Raw genomic sequence first — 17,703 nt, 5'->3', positions numbered from 1 at the left:
ATGCCCTGGCATGTTTGCATCAGGTTGTAGATGCTTGTCACAATCAAACAATGCGGTTGCTGGTGATCAGGTCTGGAGGAGCGCACATTTTTGAGGCAGATGGCTGTAACTTACAGATCCCCCCTTTAACGATGCTTTAGGCCTATTCAGCATCCGCTCAACTCCGCTACCATCTCAAATATAACACCTCCCTTCTCGGGCAGGTGCCCAGTGGCGGTGACCCCCTGCCTTAGGTTGCCCTCCGCTTGGCCAAAAGAGGATCTTACCCGTCATTGAGAAATCACCTCATTCACACTGGTAACCGCTCTTTCCATTTGGACATCCTCGACAGTTTCCTTCCAGAATCTGGTATTTTCTGCAGCTTAGGAAAGGAGCACTCAAGAACCATGCGAGCCATTGAGACCACCTAGTAGTACTAAAACATTGAGACATGTTAATCAAAGCAATATTTTATCACTAAAATCAATTAGACATCTTCAAATCATCGTGCTAATATTACTCTCAATTAAAATATCAAACCCATCCACTCAGTGTAATGCTCTGCTACTTCTGTATAGCCAGAGCCATCAGGCCCTGTATGATGGTGGAGACTAAAAATAAGACAAACAAGTTATTGGCTGCAATACAAGTTACAATGCAAGTGTTTAACTATTTCAAATCATCACTTCTATTGTTCAAAATTCTATAGATTCTAAATCATTTAACAACTAATTGCTCTCTGACTGCATAACATTTAAAATGTAGAATTTTTGAACTCCCTGTAGCATGTCATTTAACATCTCTGTGTCTATGATTTGCATTGAGACATTGTGCTGTACTATTAATAGCTTATTATCATTTATGACACAAGCTCAGATTACAGCATTTAGCTGACTTTGAATGAGAGAGAGAAAGAACTCTGAGGGATTCAGGACAGATAGCAATGCATGCCATTAATCTTCTACTATAATTTCAATGTGATATCTTTTACTATAGCCCAGCTTAAATTTATATATAAAAAAAAAAAAAAAATGACAAGCACTTTCAAATAAACATCTTCCTTATTGTCCTTTTTTTTTTTTTTTTTTTTTTACTTACTTTGCAACTCACAGTCTAAGTTTTTCCAAAGCTCTGCCTATGGCTTTGGAAATTCGACAATGGTACTTTAAATCTGTCAGGGGTTATCTGACCCAGATATGTTACCTCATGTTATCTAAACTTCTTTAAAATTAACTTTAAACCCCCGTTTATGTTACTTGCTTACAATATTACCAGCTTCTATACAAACATATATTATTCACTAAACATTGGCATATGGCTGTGATGCTGAGTGGCTGAAATTTTCTATTCCACAATAAATTTAGTCTTTTGTCCAAACATCAGTTATTACTAATTTCAACTCAGGACAAGACTCTGTTACTTTTACAGCTTCAGCCACACAGCGCAAGATAAGCAAACTGTTTCACTGCAGTCAAATGCAATCTTATCTTCTGAAAGCAAAACATAAGCTTCAAAGTTTTTCCAAAATGCTAATGCCTAACTGTGTGTCTAGACAGTGTTTTTACTAACCCAGAATTCAGTCCAATACATTGTCAGAGCTTACAACAACTAAATAGGGACTAAAACAGATTTATGATTTCATTCTTTGTCATTTAAAATCTTCTATGTACAAAGAATTAGATTAAATCATTACTCAATTAATTCTGGGATTATTTTTAACAAATAGCCACTCTACACCTCTAAAAATAGGCACATACATTGTATCTGGTTCTTTCTTTGTATGTAGCCAATCAAGTTGTTTTAATTTCCCAATCAGAATCAAAGCCCAGACTGACCATTTCACTTGGGCTGAGAATATCCCTAAGGTTTGAGCTTCATAGCAGAGCTGTTTACAGCATCTGTTCTCTTCTATTTCATTATTTCTATAAGGATTAAGCAAGTTACCTAATTTATCAGCCATATTTCTATTACAAACCAAAAAAACAAAAAACAAAAGAGATGATAGCAGCAAGAGATTGAGGCGGCGATCTTACCAATTCCACTTGACGTCTGCGTGATGAAACTGCAAAGTATATTCCAGAATTTCCATATAGGTCCATTCCAATTAGGAACATACAAACAACAATTTTAGCTCTTTCGGGGTTGTTCCTGATACATCCCAGATCAACCAGTCCTTTCCCTAACATATATTAATATATAGATGTGCACATTTATTGTATTACTATTTCTGTTTTTAACACTACTTTCTGGTTACTCTGTTCCCTAACCAACTGATCTGATCTGATCGCTAAAGCTCGGGGTACCCCTGTCTGTGGTGGTAGGAATGGAGGGTTGGTTGAGCGATTTACGACTAGAACCCCTCTCTAGCGTCTTACATTCTCTCAATATTTCATATATTTAAAACAGACTGCACAGACTGCAGACTGTACATCTCATCTCTACAGCTCTCAGTGCCACAGAATGCACTATCTGGCCTTTACGGCTCTTTAGTGCCACAAAATAGAGAATGCGTTTTGTCCCTACTGGACTGTGCTTTTTATCCCCCAATAGGATGCACCTACTTCTACTACACACCTCTCAATCTAAGTCTACTATTAATATCACAGGTGTGCACTTGTACACCATACCAAACCATATGTAACTTAATGTTACAGGTGTACCTCAATTCATGACACCAGTTTACTAATTCACCAAGTTCACCTAAGTCTGGTGTTCTCTTCAAATCCACGACACCAGTTTACCAATTCAACCAAATTTAACAGTTTACCAATCCAACTAAATTCAACTAAGTCTGGTGTCACCCACTCACGTCTGAGTGAGTCTCTATATCACTCTCCCTTCTCCCACCCCTTCCACCACAGACAATCCCTAACCAGAAATAATTTTACAAATCTTCCTACCTTGTTGATTGATCAGGGATATCACCAAAGAACAATTTGCCCACGCATCCTCCACCATTACTGTAAGGGGAATTTTACAGTAAAAACCCAAGGACCAGATATGATGAACAAAAAAAACCAGGAGTCAAAGATTCAATCAATCGAAGTCATGTTTACTGAAGAAAATAGTTTGCAGTTTCATCAGCAGAAGTCAGCTTCAACACTCTCGATGGAGTTCGTAGGCCGCTCTGACTACATGTTCACAACAACAGTAATTATACTCTAACAGAGGTTGTTAATTACGTCCATGCATAGATTAGGAAGATCCTGATTGGTCCAGAACTTAGATAAGTGTGAAATATTCAACACACACATAAAGTCACACACAGAGGTCTTATCTATCGTCAAGGTTGCCTAGCCAGGCAAGACTCTTTATCAGTGTGGCTTGATACACGCACACTTAACAGTTAGCCACTTAGAAAAATAGAACCAAATCAACAGGATTTCACTAATACAAGTCTAAGGGATTTGCATTTGATCAGTTATCAAGAACACATGTCATAGATGTCCCGATCACAGATGTCTTGGTCACAACTGCTCACGTAATCAGGAGGGTCATCCTGACCTCCTGAGGTGTGACCTCGGGTGTCTGAGAAAAGAGAAACTTCAACAAGCACAAATCTCATTCAGAGCACAATTTATTCTAACATCATGTGATTTTCTATTAAGACATCTTTCTAGCCACTACTAATATTACACAACAAATTATATTAGGAGTTAAACACAGATTTATGAGCTAGATCATCTACTAAAAATGTGTAAGAATTAATAAGGATATTAATTTGTAAAAAGGCCATGATGTCTTCCGACTTCCACTCCTTCAGTTCAATCAAGGAGAAATCACATATGGGGGAGTTGCATCGGATTGTCTCCTCATCCAGTCCCAACTGAAACACAACAGCAAGAGTGACGTCGGGCCAGCTCACCCGATGGGAGAGCTCAAGGAATTCCTCCAAATACTTCTCCAATGTCTGCCCACTTTGCCGTAGCCCCCATAGCCTGTCCTCAGCCTCAGACATCTTTAATAGGTCGGGAGAGGCATCGGTGAATGCTGTGTTCGCCTCCATGAGTGAGCTGAAGGAATTTCTTTTTTTGGGGCTGGAATCCTGTCACGTCCACACACAAAAGGAGAGGGTGAGTATCTTTCGTGTTATTTATTGACAATGGTGCACAGTTCAAACATGTGAAGACAGGTGAGTATGGGTCTCGGTAGCCGAGTCTTCAAACACAACACAACAGGTGAGTTCAAGTTCATCAGTATCGTAGCAAGAGCAAAAGTCACTTCCCTTAAGGCGGTTAATGTGTTTCACAGGATAACACAGAAGCAGTCCACGAGGAGCACAGGAGAGACAACAGGAAGAGGTGAAGATCCACGGAGAGGTGTCCATGTAACTTTGATTCCAGCCGGTGAGTGAATGGCAGAGGTGAGTATATAAAGGGAGTGGTGATTGCTGGTGCAGGTGACGGTGATTAGAACTCTGGTGATGGTTCACGGGCGTGGTGCAGTGGGGATTGGCTGATTGATGAAGGATCGCAGTGATTGGGACTGAGGGAACGTGCTGAGGGTGTGACAGCAGGACAGTGTGAGCCCGTTTCCATGTTGTCACTCTGTAAGGCAATCAAAACTGAAATTTTCTGGCAGGATGAACTGTGACATCTTTACACTTCTGACACCATGTCTAATAGGTTTTCTCAGGGAGGCATTAATCACATAGATTACACTGATGAGCTGTGGACAATATACTGTTTACATTTTCATATGTGACAGAAAGTACAGCAAATCAATTACAGTGGTCTTTTCTGAGTTCAAAGGCACCCAATGTTTTCTTTGTGGTGAAGGAACATAGTAATATTTACAATATTGACAATGAAATCAAAGGACAACATGCTAAACAAATGACTAAAATATACAAATAAGAAATTATCTCATGAGGGCAAATAAAGAATTTATTAAAAACGGAATGAACAAATAAAAAATCAGTCCATACCAGAATATTACAGCGCAATAACAAATACACCAATTCAACACTTCCTCATTCTCCAGGAATAGATGGAATATTTCAAAGGATGCCAGTCTTCAGGTGATAAATCAGCAGGTGCGCCTGTGTATATCCACTTAGGGAGTCATAAATCAAAGAAAGAAACTCATACATGTTTTGGACAACTTGAGGGTCAACAATTTTTTGAGTGAACTGTCCCTTTCAGACAAATGAACAGCTTGTCTTCAATGTGATGCTTCATGTGACTTCAAACCAGATCCACACTGTTGGCAGGTTAAAGGCCAACGGATCATGAGGATTTTGAAGTTTTCTTGTTGAGAGGAACTCTTCCCACACCATTGTCAGGTGGAAGGCTTTTCTTCTCTGTGAATTCTCATGTGGTCTGTAAGGTTTCCTTGTTGATTTAAATCCTTTCCACACTAAGGGCATATCATTTTTTTATAATGTTAAGTTTTATCTCCACTGTGAATTCTCATATGGACATTGAGGTTTCCTTGTTGGCTGAAACTCTTTCCACACTGGTGACAGGTGTAAGGTTTCTCTCCGGTGTCAACTCTCATGTGTCTGTTAAAGGTCCACTGAAGTGCCTTGAAACACGCAGCGTTATTCGATGTGGTGACGTACTTTTAACTGAAACAAAAACATATCACCCAGCCCCGCCCACTTATTTTGAATAGCCAATAGCGTTCCATTTATATCTGCTCGGGCCAGAGCTGTTGAGCTCGGTAAAGCCGTATTTGTAAGCTTATGACAGCCACAGACTAATAAATTACCCCACAGATTCAATATGAAACTCTTGCTAAAACAAAATAGTGATCATAATCATGCTGAGGCGGTGTAGTTTAATACATGCCTATCGCACATATGAGCGCATATGATCTGCTCCATGTTCTTGCGTCTCTGTGTAGGGGGCGGGACAATACGGACTCTAGAGAGCATTTGATTGGACAGAACGTTTGATTAGAAACTGAAGTGCACGGTGATATTATCAAAATCTTTTATTCATATTGGCGGAAGTTACGAGACTGTAAGTCATGAATGCCCATATCTTGTAAATGTGAATTTTGTCTTTGTCTTGAAGCACACTAGCTTATAGATAATCTTAAGGATAATATTTTCATACTAAAAGCCAAAAAACTTTAATTTTGATTTCAGGGGGACTTTAAGGACTCCTATTTGACTGAAACTTATTCCACATTGTTTGCAGGTGTAATGCTTTTCTCCGGTGTGAATTCTCACGTGGATTTTCAGGATTTGTGTTTTAGTGAAACTCTTTCCACATTGTTGGCAGATGAAATTAGTTCCAGATTCTGTCTTTTGAGCCCTTCTTTGTGAAGACGTCTTTTTAGTCTGTGAGCAACTAAAATTTTCTCCAGTAAAATCAAGCTTGTCATACTGTACTTTGTCTTCGATTTCATTTAGTTCTTCACTTTTCTCTTTCAGCAGCATCATGTCTAAAGCAAAAAGACCAATACAAGGTAAAAATTACTTTCTGCCAACATGTAACATACTACTAAGCAACTGAAAGAGGTGTTGCCTGTAATCCACCAATATATCAAACCCCTAAGGATCAAGTACTTAAGGATCAATTTATGACAATATAGATTATAACACTGGTAATGTTTGTCCACAAATGCCAAATTAATTCTCAAACTATCTAAGAGAATGTTAAAGTCTTGTATATCTGACTGCTACCACTTTGGTTGTTTGATGAGTTGTCTCTTCATTTACAAAAGTATGGAGTGCCACAGGGCTCATCTGTCAAATGTTCTCAGCTTCAAAGCAGAGCTCTGGAGCTCCCTGGTCTCTGCAGACATTTTGTTGTGAACACTGATCTGCATTTAAAACACCTGGTAAAAGAGCTGCACAATAACATGCGTCCTCACTACAACACACCCCTTAGAGCATTGGTCCTGCCTTTTAACACAGGATCCAATAGACCCTTTTACTGTTTGTACACAATGATGACGTAGCAACGTATGCGCGCGCATATTGGCAACGGAAGTATGGCGAGAATCAGCAGTGTGTCAAGCTACGCGAGCGGATTAAGCAACACAGACAGAGAAAGTCATTTGGAAAAGTTGACTTTATCAAATGGTATCCGGCTACCAGATCCGTGTACTATAGTGGAGTGGATAGAAGACGTTAGCAGATGGCCAAATATACAGTGGCCAGATATATATACGTATTTAGTTGAGAAACCGAGCGTGTACACCTGAGAGAATCACTGGATGCTTATGAATACGTTGTCTGTGGTCATGTACAGAACGTCAAATACCATGACATAGACTCAGAGTTTTGTGTGTTGAAATCAACACGTTTAAAGGGATAGTTCACCCAAAAATGAAAATTTGATGTTTATCTGCTTACCCCCAATGCATCCAAGATGTAGGTTACTTTATTTCCTCAGAAAAACACAAACGAATATTTTTAACTAAAACCGGTGCAGTCTGCCAGCCTTATCATGGACATTGATGGGCACCAAACCTTTAAAAGTAAACAAAAACATGCACAGACAAATCCAAATTACACCCTGCGGCTCATGATGATACATTGATGTCCTGAGACATGAAACGATCGTTTTTTGTGAGAAACTGAACAGTATTTATATCATTTTTTTACCTTTGATACACAGCAACGTCGATCTGTCCTGAGCACGAGGTTGGCATCAGTCACGTTACATGAGCACGCGCTCTGTGGTAGAATACGCAAACGCCGGAAGCGATCTGTCGCATGTATACGACACTCATTGTTTACACAGAGCACAGAGATTGTGGGTATAGCGTCTATTCAAAATGGTAATTACTTGCGCTTATCCTGATTGTTTAAACCGATTTAAAGCTAAAAGATTACATTAGTTTGCGCAAACTCATCCGGGACTTTTCACTGATTTCCCCTTACGGCGTTTGCGTATTCTACGCTAGAGCGCGTGCTCATGTGACGTGACTGATGCCAAACTCGTGCTCAGGACAGATGGACGTGGCTGTGTATCAAAGGTAAAAAATGATATAAATACTGTTCAGTTTCTCACAAAAATCGATCGTTTCGTGTCTTAAGACATCAATGTATCATCACGAGCCACAGGGTGTGATTTGGATTTGTCTGTGCATGTTTTTGTTTACTTTTAAAGGGTTGGTGCCCATCCATGTCCATGATAAGGCTGGCAGACTGCACCGGTTTTTGTTAAAAATCTTTGTTTGTGTTTTTCTGAGGAAACAAAGTAACCTACATCTTGGATGCATTGGGGGTAAGCAGATAAACATCAAATTTTCATTTTTGGGTGAACTATCCCTATAGTCGCCTGCAGCCACAGGCGCCACCGGTTCTTCTGAAACGGCCGTGATCCTGTCGGAATCCTATAAAACTTAAGCCCCTTGGTGGAATATCTATTAGTGCAACCGTAAACACAACAACCAGACATTTTGATGCTGGGAAACCGTTTTGATAAACTTTAGTCGCTAACACGTTAGAGCCAGTGGAGAACAACACCACTTCCGTTGCCAAAATGCGCGCGCAACTATTTGATCACGTGGGCTGTAAAAGGGTCTATGGCACTACGAGTTTTATTCACAAAATCTTTGAAATGCTTTTGATTGGTTAAATATTTGTAAAATCCACAAAAAGTCTTAAAGGTGCACTGTCTAATATTTAAGATGATCTCTAGATAGAGGTGCAATATAATATACATAACTCTGATTTCAGGGGTGTATAAAGACCTTACTTAAAGAACCATTATGTTTTTATTAACTTAGAATTATCAGTTTATATCTACATACACCGCGGGTCCCCTCACATGGAAGTCGCCGTATTGTTTCTACAGTAGCCCTGAACGGACAAACTGCTCTACATATCGCGTTTCATCACTGTTGTTCTTGCGAAAAAACACTGACACAATGATGAACAAGTAACTGCAATATTCACAATAACATCGTTTTATTGAATGATTAAGTAAATATAATTCCTTAAATTACGTTTTTTTTTTAAATCTCACTATTCATTGCTGTCAAAAACGGCAAGATTTTAATCCTGTATTGGCTTCCATAGTTCTGTAAAGGGAGGGGTGAGCAGTGGACTGTTGCAATTCACAAAAATCTACACACTGCACCTTTAATGGTGACTAATATTTTTCTAATCCAACTTGTATACGTTCACATCAAGCCATCAGTCTTGCCTATGTTGACCCAGTAGTGCAAAACACTATGCAAAACACAAAAGCAAACATAAGCTCACAACACAACGGAAATGCTCCGGACCACTAGGGGGAACTCTGGCATGCGCATTTCACAAGTATTCGTGGGCACTGCCTGGCGATCTGAACATGCTTTTATAGTTTTAATGCTGATGTTATATAATTTCGCAATGTATTATCCATTTTGTGGTGCTACGCTCAAAAGCTGCCCTTCTTTTTGCAGCACACGTGGAAAGCTCCCGATCTGTATCAGTGTTTCACTGCCCTCTAGTGGTCGGGTGTATTTCTGTTGTGTTGTGAGCTTATGTTTGCTTTTTTGAACCCTCGTGCGTCAAAGAAAAAAGTTATGCATTGGTGCAATATGGACACAAATTTCCATGTCAAAAAACTGATGATTAAAAAAAATATGATTTATTAAAAATTTTTCCACTTTCAATGATGTCGATTTTTTTAACCAGCATCTGTTCTATCCATAGATACCAAACATTCATTAATTTTCAGAATTGTAACCCTTTAAATGCTGGTTTGTTTACATAATGCCACAGGTGGGTTTTTTTATGAAAAAAGGAAAAATAGTAGTTAACTTCCATATACTAAATGTTAAGAAGATTTTTTTTTCTTTGCTTATTAGATTCTTGGGTGTGTCAATGAAGAACAACAACATTAATTTTGAGGCATTTATATTTTTTTTATGTAGAATTAGATTTTTTTTTTAAACTATATGCCAAATAAAATAAAAAAAATGGCACAATCTAGTAAAAAAAATAAAAAAAATGTGAAATTTGAAGCCTTGCTGATAGAATGAATGCCTATTAGCAAATATTTTTGTCCTTAAGGTCCTGAGTGTGAGTATTTTTGTACGGAGGGTAAATTTGGTTTTTTGAAGGAAATGAGGGTGAAATATTAAAATTTCACCCTTAAAATAAAAAAACAAAAAAAAAAAAAACACCTGAGCCAAAATTTATGCAGTTGGCATTAACACAGGCACACTGAAATGAACAAAAACTGAAATGAACAAAAATGTCCGCTGTCAGAATGAAACACATCTCCAACCGCACTGCACATGTGTTGAAAAATCTGATCCAACAGCTCAAATTAAAAATCATTATTATAAACTTATTAATGTGAAACAAACAAGTTGACAATTTTATATACTTGCTAACTATAATTGACTTTTGTCCATCCCTTCCAAAAAAAAAAAAAAAAAAAAAAAACTTCCATAATGCACCTTTTAAAATAGTCAACACCATAAAATTTATGACACATAACTAGTTTGGGGAATCAGAAAGTGCCCACAAGGGAAGTCAGAGACTGTTCACTTACAAAATATACTTTAATAAATGGACAAATGAACAAGTAATTGTAAAGAATGAATGAATGTAAAGAAATGAAGAGAGACATTTAATTAACATTCAGGATATAGGTATGTATTTAGGCAGAAAATTTGTTTCTTATTACTTACAAAGATATTCTACCATATATGTGATTACAAAGTGGTTATTAAGATGTATTAGTCATGTACATATATGTACTTGTATATCTTCTACTAAATGTTGCTTAAATCCTATTACAAGTTAAAAAACCAAAATGCACATAAAAATGTAAAACCCATTACGCTAGTTAAAATAATCAAGAAATACACCAGAAAAAACAAACAGTAGTATTAAGTAGCGTAATAATCCCTCCAGCAGAATGTCCATAGACTGCCCCTCATTTTCCAGATAGCAGGCAGCTGTGAGGACACCTTTACACTTCCTTAAACAGTATTCCATAAGGACGAATTGACTTCTCCACAATCTCTCTCTCTTTATCAGATGGGGTTCCTGCAGGAATCTTAATCATCCAGTAATCACTTCTGGCACACACTGTTCTCATTTTTGGATTGATTCTGTTCTGAAGAAGGACGTTGTATTTTTTTCTGGTTTTTTCACATGTAACTGTGTGGCTGTATTTAGTAGCCTCCTTTATGTCATACGTTGAATAGATTCCTCTGCCGTACTTTTGTCTGGGGCCTGCTGTGTAATGATCCTCAATGATGGCTTTAGCACTATTCATGCTGGTTCCATGATAAGAGACAGGCCACTCACCAGCCACAGAGTTACTCCTCCATCCATCTGTGCCTAGCCAGGCATTTCCATCTGGATACTTATCCAGGACCTTGACAGCAGTCCGTGTCCACCCACAAGGGCGTGTGTACCGCTCATTTCCACGCATGCATGTTGACTTGTCCTTTAGATGTGTGAAATCATAATTAAACTTTGGGTCTAGAAATTTGTTTATGTCCACAAACAGGTTGGGACAAGAAGCTTGTAACGAGTCAACTTCATCAACAGCTTGCGTCCTAGCAAAGGTGGTTGGCAAAAAATTAAATACATTCAGCTCCTTACCATCAGTTGTATCTGCTGTCAAAGACTTGACAGTAGAACCTGTGAAGATGGAGAGAGCCTGGAGAACAACATTGCTGTGCACTGAAGACATGCTTTAGTTTTGCTCCGGTGTCTCAGTGATCAAGAATAAGGACAAAAAATCTGCTCTGACAGAAAGCACTCAGACAGCCATATTTATACTGACTCAATAATGATAGAATGAGGAAGTGTTTTTTTTTTTTTTTTTTGCATTGTTTGCGGATAAACTTGAATGTATTCATGTTGCCTCCAGCAAATATTCAAGTCATCCTTCTTCAAATTATATGTCAACATTTTTAAAACAAAGGAAATTTTGAACATGAAACTAACTGGGACAAAACTGTTGGTGGGGGGTTAAATGACTTTATTTGAAAGTGGTTTCAGCAGTAGTCGCTTTATAAAATATGGGAAAAAATTTGATTGGTGCAGAATCTTCCCACTTTAGACCAGTACAATCAAAAATAACTGTCAAATCAAATCAAATATCTGTGTTAGACTAAACAAGACCTATGCTGGTGGGAGAATCCTAAGGTTTTGAGATGTGTTGTTATTGGACCAGATGTTTGGTTGGTTTTTTGTGAGACAAAGTGTGATGATTTTAAAGTGGAAATCCATCCATATCTTAAAGAATTTCACAAAACAGGTATTTTTACAGAACAAGTATCTTTTTGAGAATTGCTTCCTTGTTCCACTGAATAGGGGAATTTTTATTAATAAAATATTTAATCGCGATTAATCGCATGATTGTCATGAGTTAACTTGTGATTAATCTCACATTTTTATCTGTTCTAAATATACCTTTAATACTTTTCAAGTTTTTAATACTCTAATCAACATGGGTATGGATGAATATGGATGCTTTTTTTAAGCAAATGTATGTTTATTATTAGTGAATCCATACTCGACATGAAGACTAGACATGTTTCAAAGGTCAGAGATGTTTTTCAAATAACTTGTTCATGTCTATTAGACACATGAAAAAAAGAACAGAAATAGCAGGTTTCAGGCTCCTTCTTTGCACTAAGCTGAAAAGAATAATTTACTAGCATCTGGACATAAGTCTATGGAGGATGAGAAATGACTTATGTATCAAAAAATAAATGAATAAATAAATATATGTGGAAATACATAAATAAAAAACAAACATATAAATAAATGTAGATATGCATAAATGAATGAATAAATATATCTGTGAAAAGTGTAATTTTTATTTGTGCTATTTTTGTACCATTTGTTTTATACTATATGTAGTCCATGATTTAGTTCAGCTCAGTGCTGATATGGATGTAGACCTTGATCTAGCTGTGTTCACCGGTGTTACGTAGCAAACTGACGTGATATTGCTTTCTAATAAAGGCAGACTTTCTCATTACGTGATTTGGTATTCTTGTTAAGATACAAATTATTGGTATGATCATCAACAATACCAAACAAGAGAGCCCAGGACAGACTACACTCTAAATACTATTGCATAGAAAGATAATTGATGACACACACCTGAACCAAATGACACAAATCAAATCACAGGGCTGTACTATAAATATAAAAAAAAAACTTGGCTACTTGTCCTCCTTATCACCTGCAAACATATTTGCTGGCTTTCACAGCACATCACCTTTTAAATTAATGCGTAAATGTTTCCTTGTTTGCACACTGGACAGACAGTATTACAGACATTATTAATTGTATCTCAATTTTTATGTGGCATCTGTACCTTGTATTACTGTAACATCTTTATTTTGGCAACAAGGGTTATTTGAAACATGTATCTTGCTATGTTTGCTATTAAATTAACTGAATGTTAAAATTACTTAATAAAAACATACATCTTACTTATAAAAACAGTACCAAAGTGAGTTGAAAATTTGTATTACTGTATATTTTCTGCTCTGTAAATAAATTGGTCCTTGCACAACAATGCTGTGGTGGGTAGAACCATCCAGAAATACTGGTACACTGTTTCTTTGCGAGTTACCTAGAAAAAGGGTTGGACGGTTTTGACAAGAACTGAAAGTACTACATTCTTGAGAGTTTGCCCTGTTCACTTGAAAAAGGGTGTGAGACAATGACTAAAGGCTCATTCCGATATACTTTTCACACTGATAACATTTAAATCCTCACGTGATTATTAAGGTTAACATTATTTCTGAAACACTTTCCACAGTGATTGCATGTGAACGGTTTCTCTCCAGTGTGTCTTCTAATGTGAATCTTAAGGTTTCCTTTAATGGCGAATCTCTTTCCACACTGAGGACAGGAGTAAGGTTTCTCTCCGGTGTGAATTCTCATGTGGACATTTAGGGTTTTTCTATGTATGAAACTCTTCCCACACTGATCACATTCATGCGGTCTCTTTCCAGAGTGAGTTTTCATGTGAGCATTAAGGGTTTTTTTCTGTGTAAAACTCTTTGCACACTGAGTGCATATGAAAGGCTTCTTTTCAATGTGAGTTTTCATGTGGATTTTAAGGCTTTCTTTTTGATTGAAAATTTCTCCACACAGTTGGCAGGTGAAAGAGCTCTCTCCAATATGAGTTACCAAGTGGGGATTGAGGTTTGTAGTTGGTGTTTTTTGAGGGTTTTTTGGTGAGGAATTCTCTTCAGTTTGAAAGCAACTAATTGTTTTTTCTTCGATTTTGAAATCGTGATATTTCTCATTTTGATCTTTCTCTTCTGTTTCATTCAGTTCTTCACTCTCCTCTTTCAGTGCCATCAGGTCTGAGGTGAAAATAGAAAAATATGTTAACACCCGTTCAATGGCACAAAGCAACAGACATTCAAATATTTAGACTAGTGCTGACAATAGACTAAAAAATTACCAATTAATTGTACATTTTCAGTAATTAATTACATATTGATATAATATATTTATGGTGTCAGAATTTCACAACAAATGTTAGACCAGACAACACAGAAGGAAACAAACAGGAGCTTATAACTTATAAAGGATAATAAATACAACAGGTATGAGAAATCAAACAATCAAACTAAACAAGAACAGAAAGTGACCATTTATGGAAAAAGTATTGTTCAATGGCATATTTTTTTTTTTTACCAGGTAGCCTAATTAAGGCTAGTATTATTGCTACAAATACAACTTGCTGTCTTTATAAAAATGCATTTTCCCCTCAAATTACGCCAATAATTTTAGACATTCAGGATTACAGCATCATTGAAAGGCATGATTTTTAACATTTATTAGGCTTTTAAAAAAAGTGAAGTTCAAACAATCTTTACATTAAGTAAAATTTGTGTATGCAGAAACTATAATTTGAATATAAATTAATCTTAATTCAAGCTACAAAACCTAATCAGTGAGCAGAACAGTGATTTCTTTGTGTTTCTTTTTAATGCTGAATTCCCAGCCTGCTCTCATTGTTTATAAAACATACATTTTTTTTCAATGTTTTGACTGATGCTAAAACATGCAATTTGCACATTTTACACGGTTTAAAACATAATATTACTGAATATTAACAGCTAAAAAAACATTAAATATTTATTAATCTTTTATATCATAAATATATGTGTACTCATTTTTAATCTTTTATTGATAAATGAATTACATTTTTAGACCCATTAACCTAACTCCAAACCTAAACATAGCCATTTTATAATTAATATAAAAAAGATATAAAAAAAATAATAGACCGAAATATGCAGGGAAATCTGTATTTTAGTAAAAAAATATGTACAGTGTAAAGAAAAAACATGACAGACAAGTGCGATCACCTTAACTTCTTGAAAAAATGTTAAAAGCAGTACCAAATATTCCAAATGACAAAGCATTGCAGTCGCAGTCTTCTCTGACACAATAGTTTAGTAATTTCTGTATTCTGTGGTGTTGGACATTTTAATAAGGATCAAATGAGAGAGTTCAGCTTTGAGAATGAAAACCAACCTGTTTGTTCCTCAGTATCTTCATGTTTGACTCTGAATACTTCTTCAATCCTCATGTCTTCACTCTCTGTTTTAATAAATGCCATCTTTATAATTCTGTGTCACATGGATCTCAGCTTCTTCAGGGTTTTTTTCCCTGTGTCTTTGGACACTTTGTCCTGTTTAATGTAGCGCTTTCAACCCTTTCCTACATGGTTAGATAATGGAGCGCTCTGAGTTCGGATGAATAAACTTTGTTTTATCAACTATTGTGAGCTATGTGTGCCTATTTACTCACTTCAACGTATTTTGTGTAACTGTGTTTGCTACAGGGCTCTGAACCGGTTTAAGGAACGAAAACGAAAAACGAAAACAAATGACATTAAACAGGAACAGGAACAAAAACGAAAACAAAATCAATTTTAATCGTTCTGAACAGAAACAGAAATTCCAAATTAACCGGTTAATAACGGTATTTTTATCGTTCTCTTTATTATATCAATTTGGCAGACCAAAAACATGAATTCAAATTGTGTGCGCAAATGCGACGGTGACGCATACATACACCGTGAAATGCCCGCGAAGCAGACGTCATAAGCAGAGCCCTTTCTGATGCGACGAGCTTAAGGTTACCAAGCACCTGACTGTTTCATGTGCAAAGGTATGTTTAGGTTTAAGTTATTGTAGCCTAATTAAAACTTGTAGTTAAAATTGTCTATTGTTTTAAGTTCTCTTTTGTTTGAGTGAAAATAGCCTATAATAGGCTATGTATATTAGGTAAGGAATAATTAAATCAACAGGTTTTTATCGCAGATTAAGCCGTGTGGTCAGAATGTGAAGCGGATGGTCTTGAAGGGGCTTATTTCGCTATAGTATTATCAAACAAGAAAATTGTTTTAAAAAAATGATTTGCTCATTTGTAACGCGTTTCCAGGCACGGCCGTAGCCAGCTGAGGTCACCGAGGTCCGGCCATTGGTCATTTTTGTATATTAAAATAAAATGCCAAGCTCTCTGAATGATTATTAAGCCGTTTAAACCACCTCATATCACACGAGTGTTTGCAATTCATGTTGATGCGAGAAGCTAGCGCAGTGAACGGGGCTTGAGAGCGCGTTGAGTGAGAGCGCGTGTACAGCCAGATCCACGTATTATACGTGTATTTTTCCAATTTAGTGTGACACTTTGGGACGTTTATAAAGTGGGAAGTTGAACGTTAGTGTTACTGATATATTAATCTTGTTTAAAAAACACAAGCTTTGAACTTATTTCGGATATCTTTTTCTCTCTTTTTGTAATTGCTTGTTTTTCGTAGCAATATCTGGCAACATTGTACTTTCATAAAAAAAATCTTCTGACGCTAGGCTATATCAGACAAAGACTATAGAATCTTAGCATTTTACCATTCTTAAAAGGACTTTGGCTATATGTAGTGCATTTGAGGGTGTTAATATAGCACAATTTTTTTAACACCTTACTTAGGACCGCGCTAATTTTCAAACCCTGGTTGTGAACTCGTTTACTTTCGGTTTTAAAGACAAGAAGTTCAAATGACACGAACACGGAATTTGGTTTAATCATTTGTAAACATAATGCCAAACATGTTATTAAAAGGCACACTCTATCTATCTATCTATCTATCTATCTATCTATCTATCTATCTTAGGGATGCTCATTTCGGTTAATTTTCCTGACCGACAACCGCTGCTCGTTATCCGAACATTAACCGTTAACTGATAAAATTAGAATAATAAATTAGTTTAAAATAAAAATAGAATGCACGAGTATCTGTGATGATACATTAAAAATACAAGCAAATGTTTTATTTTAACGTGCAAACAGCAGCATACAGAGCAACAACAAAAACTGTATTGACATATACTTAAATTATCACGCATCAGCAGCGGTTCTGAGAACAGAGAAAATCTGAATGAAAAAAAAGAATAATATAAATAGGCCTACACTAAATATGTATAAATTAAATAACTACCTAATTAAGATGACAAAACTAAAACACACTGAATCCTTTTAAGCGCTTTGAAGAACTGTACCGGTCTTATTCTTCTCGTCGGACATAAAAATATATAGCAGGCCAGCCAATACCTCAGTGTGCCTAGTTTTTAACATGTCCACATGCTGTACGGATAGGCAGGACCGCTGCCTGTTAACTTTTAGATCCGCGAAAAAACACCATCACAAAAACCCTTTCAATTTGCGGTTCGGGACTTCCATCCACTGTCATATGCGTGTGGAGAAGCGCGTGTTTTACAGCGTTCAGCAATAGCCAATCACAGACATGTATGTTGAGTTGATTA

At 36.8% G+C, this 17,703-nt stretch overlaps 2 protein-coding genes across 2 annotated transcripts in view; both read right to left on the bottom strand.

Moving 5' to 3' along the window:
* Positions 1 to 6,370, bottom strand: part of LOC141334079 (uncharacterized) — a 36,514-nt gene extending 30,144 nt beyond the window's left edge. The window contains exons 1-2 of the mRNA XM_073839230.1: positions 6,133 to 6,370; positions 5,378 to 5,453 (exon numbers count right to left, since the gene is read on the bottom strand). Coding sequence (XP_073695331.1) covers positions 5,378 to 5,453; positions 6,133 to 6,370 — 314 coding nt within the window. The remainder of the gene's footprint in view (positions 1 to 5,377; positions 5,454 to 6,132) is intronic.
* Positions 6,371 to 10,853: 4,483 nt separating this feature from the next.
* On the bottom strand, positions 10,854 to 11,585 carry LOC141332964 (uncharacterized). Its single transcript, XM_073837921.1, has one exon. The coding sequence runs from the start codon at positions 11,583 to 11,585 to the stop codon at positions 10,854 to 10,856; it is 732 nt and encodes a 243-aa protein (XP_073694022.1).
* Between the last annotated feature and the right edge of the window lie 6,118 nt (positions 11,586 to 17,703).

This window comes from Garra rufa, chromosome 4 (genome assembly GCF_049309525.1).
Source record: "Garra rufa chromosome 4, GarRuf1.0, whole genome shotgun sequence".
In the NCBI taxonomy this organism is placed as follows: domain Eukaryota; kingdom Metazoa; phylum Chordata; class Actinopteri; order Cypriniformes; family Cyprinidae; genus Garra; species Garra rufa.
The sequence above is the reverse complement of the archived record's forward strand: the minus strand, read 5'-3'. Positions and strand labels throughout refer to the sequence as shown.

Coding starts and splice junctions, on each gene's coding strand:
- LOC141332964 (XM_073837921.1), bottom strand. CDS start 11,585: ATGTCTTCAGTGCACAGCAATGTTGTTCTCCAGGCTCTCTCCATCTTC.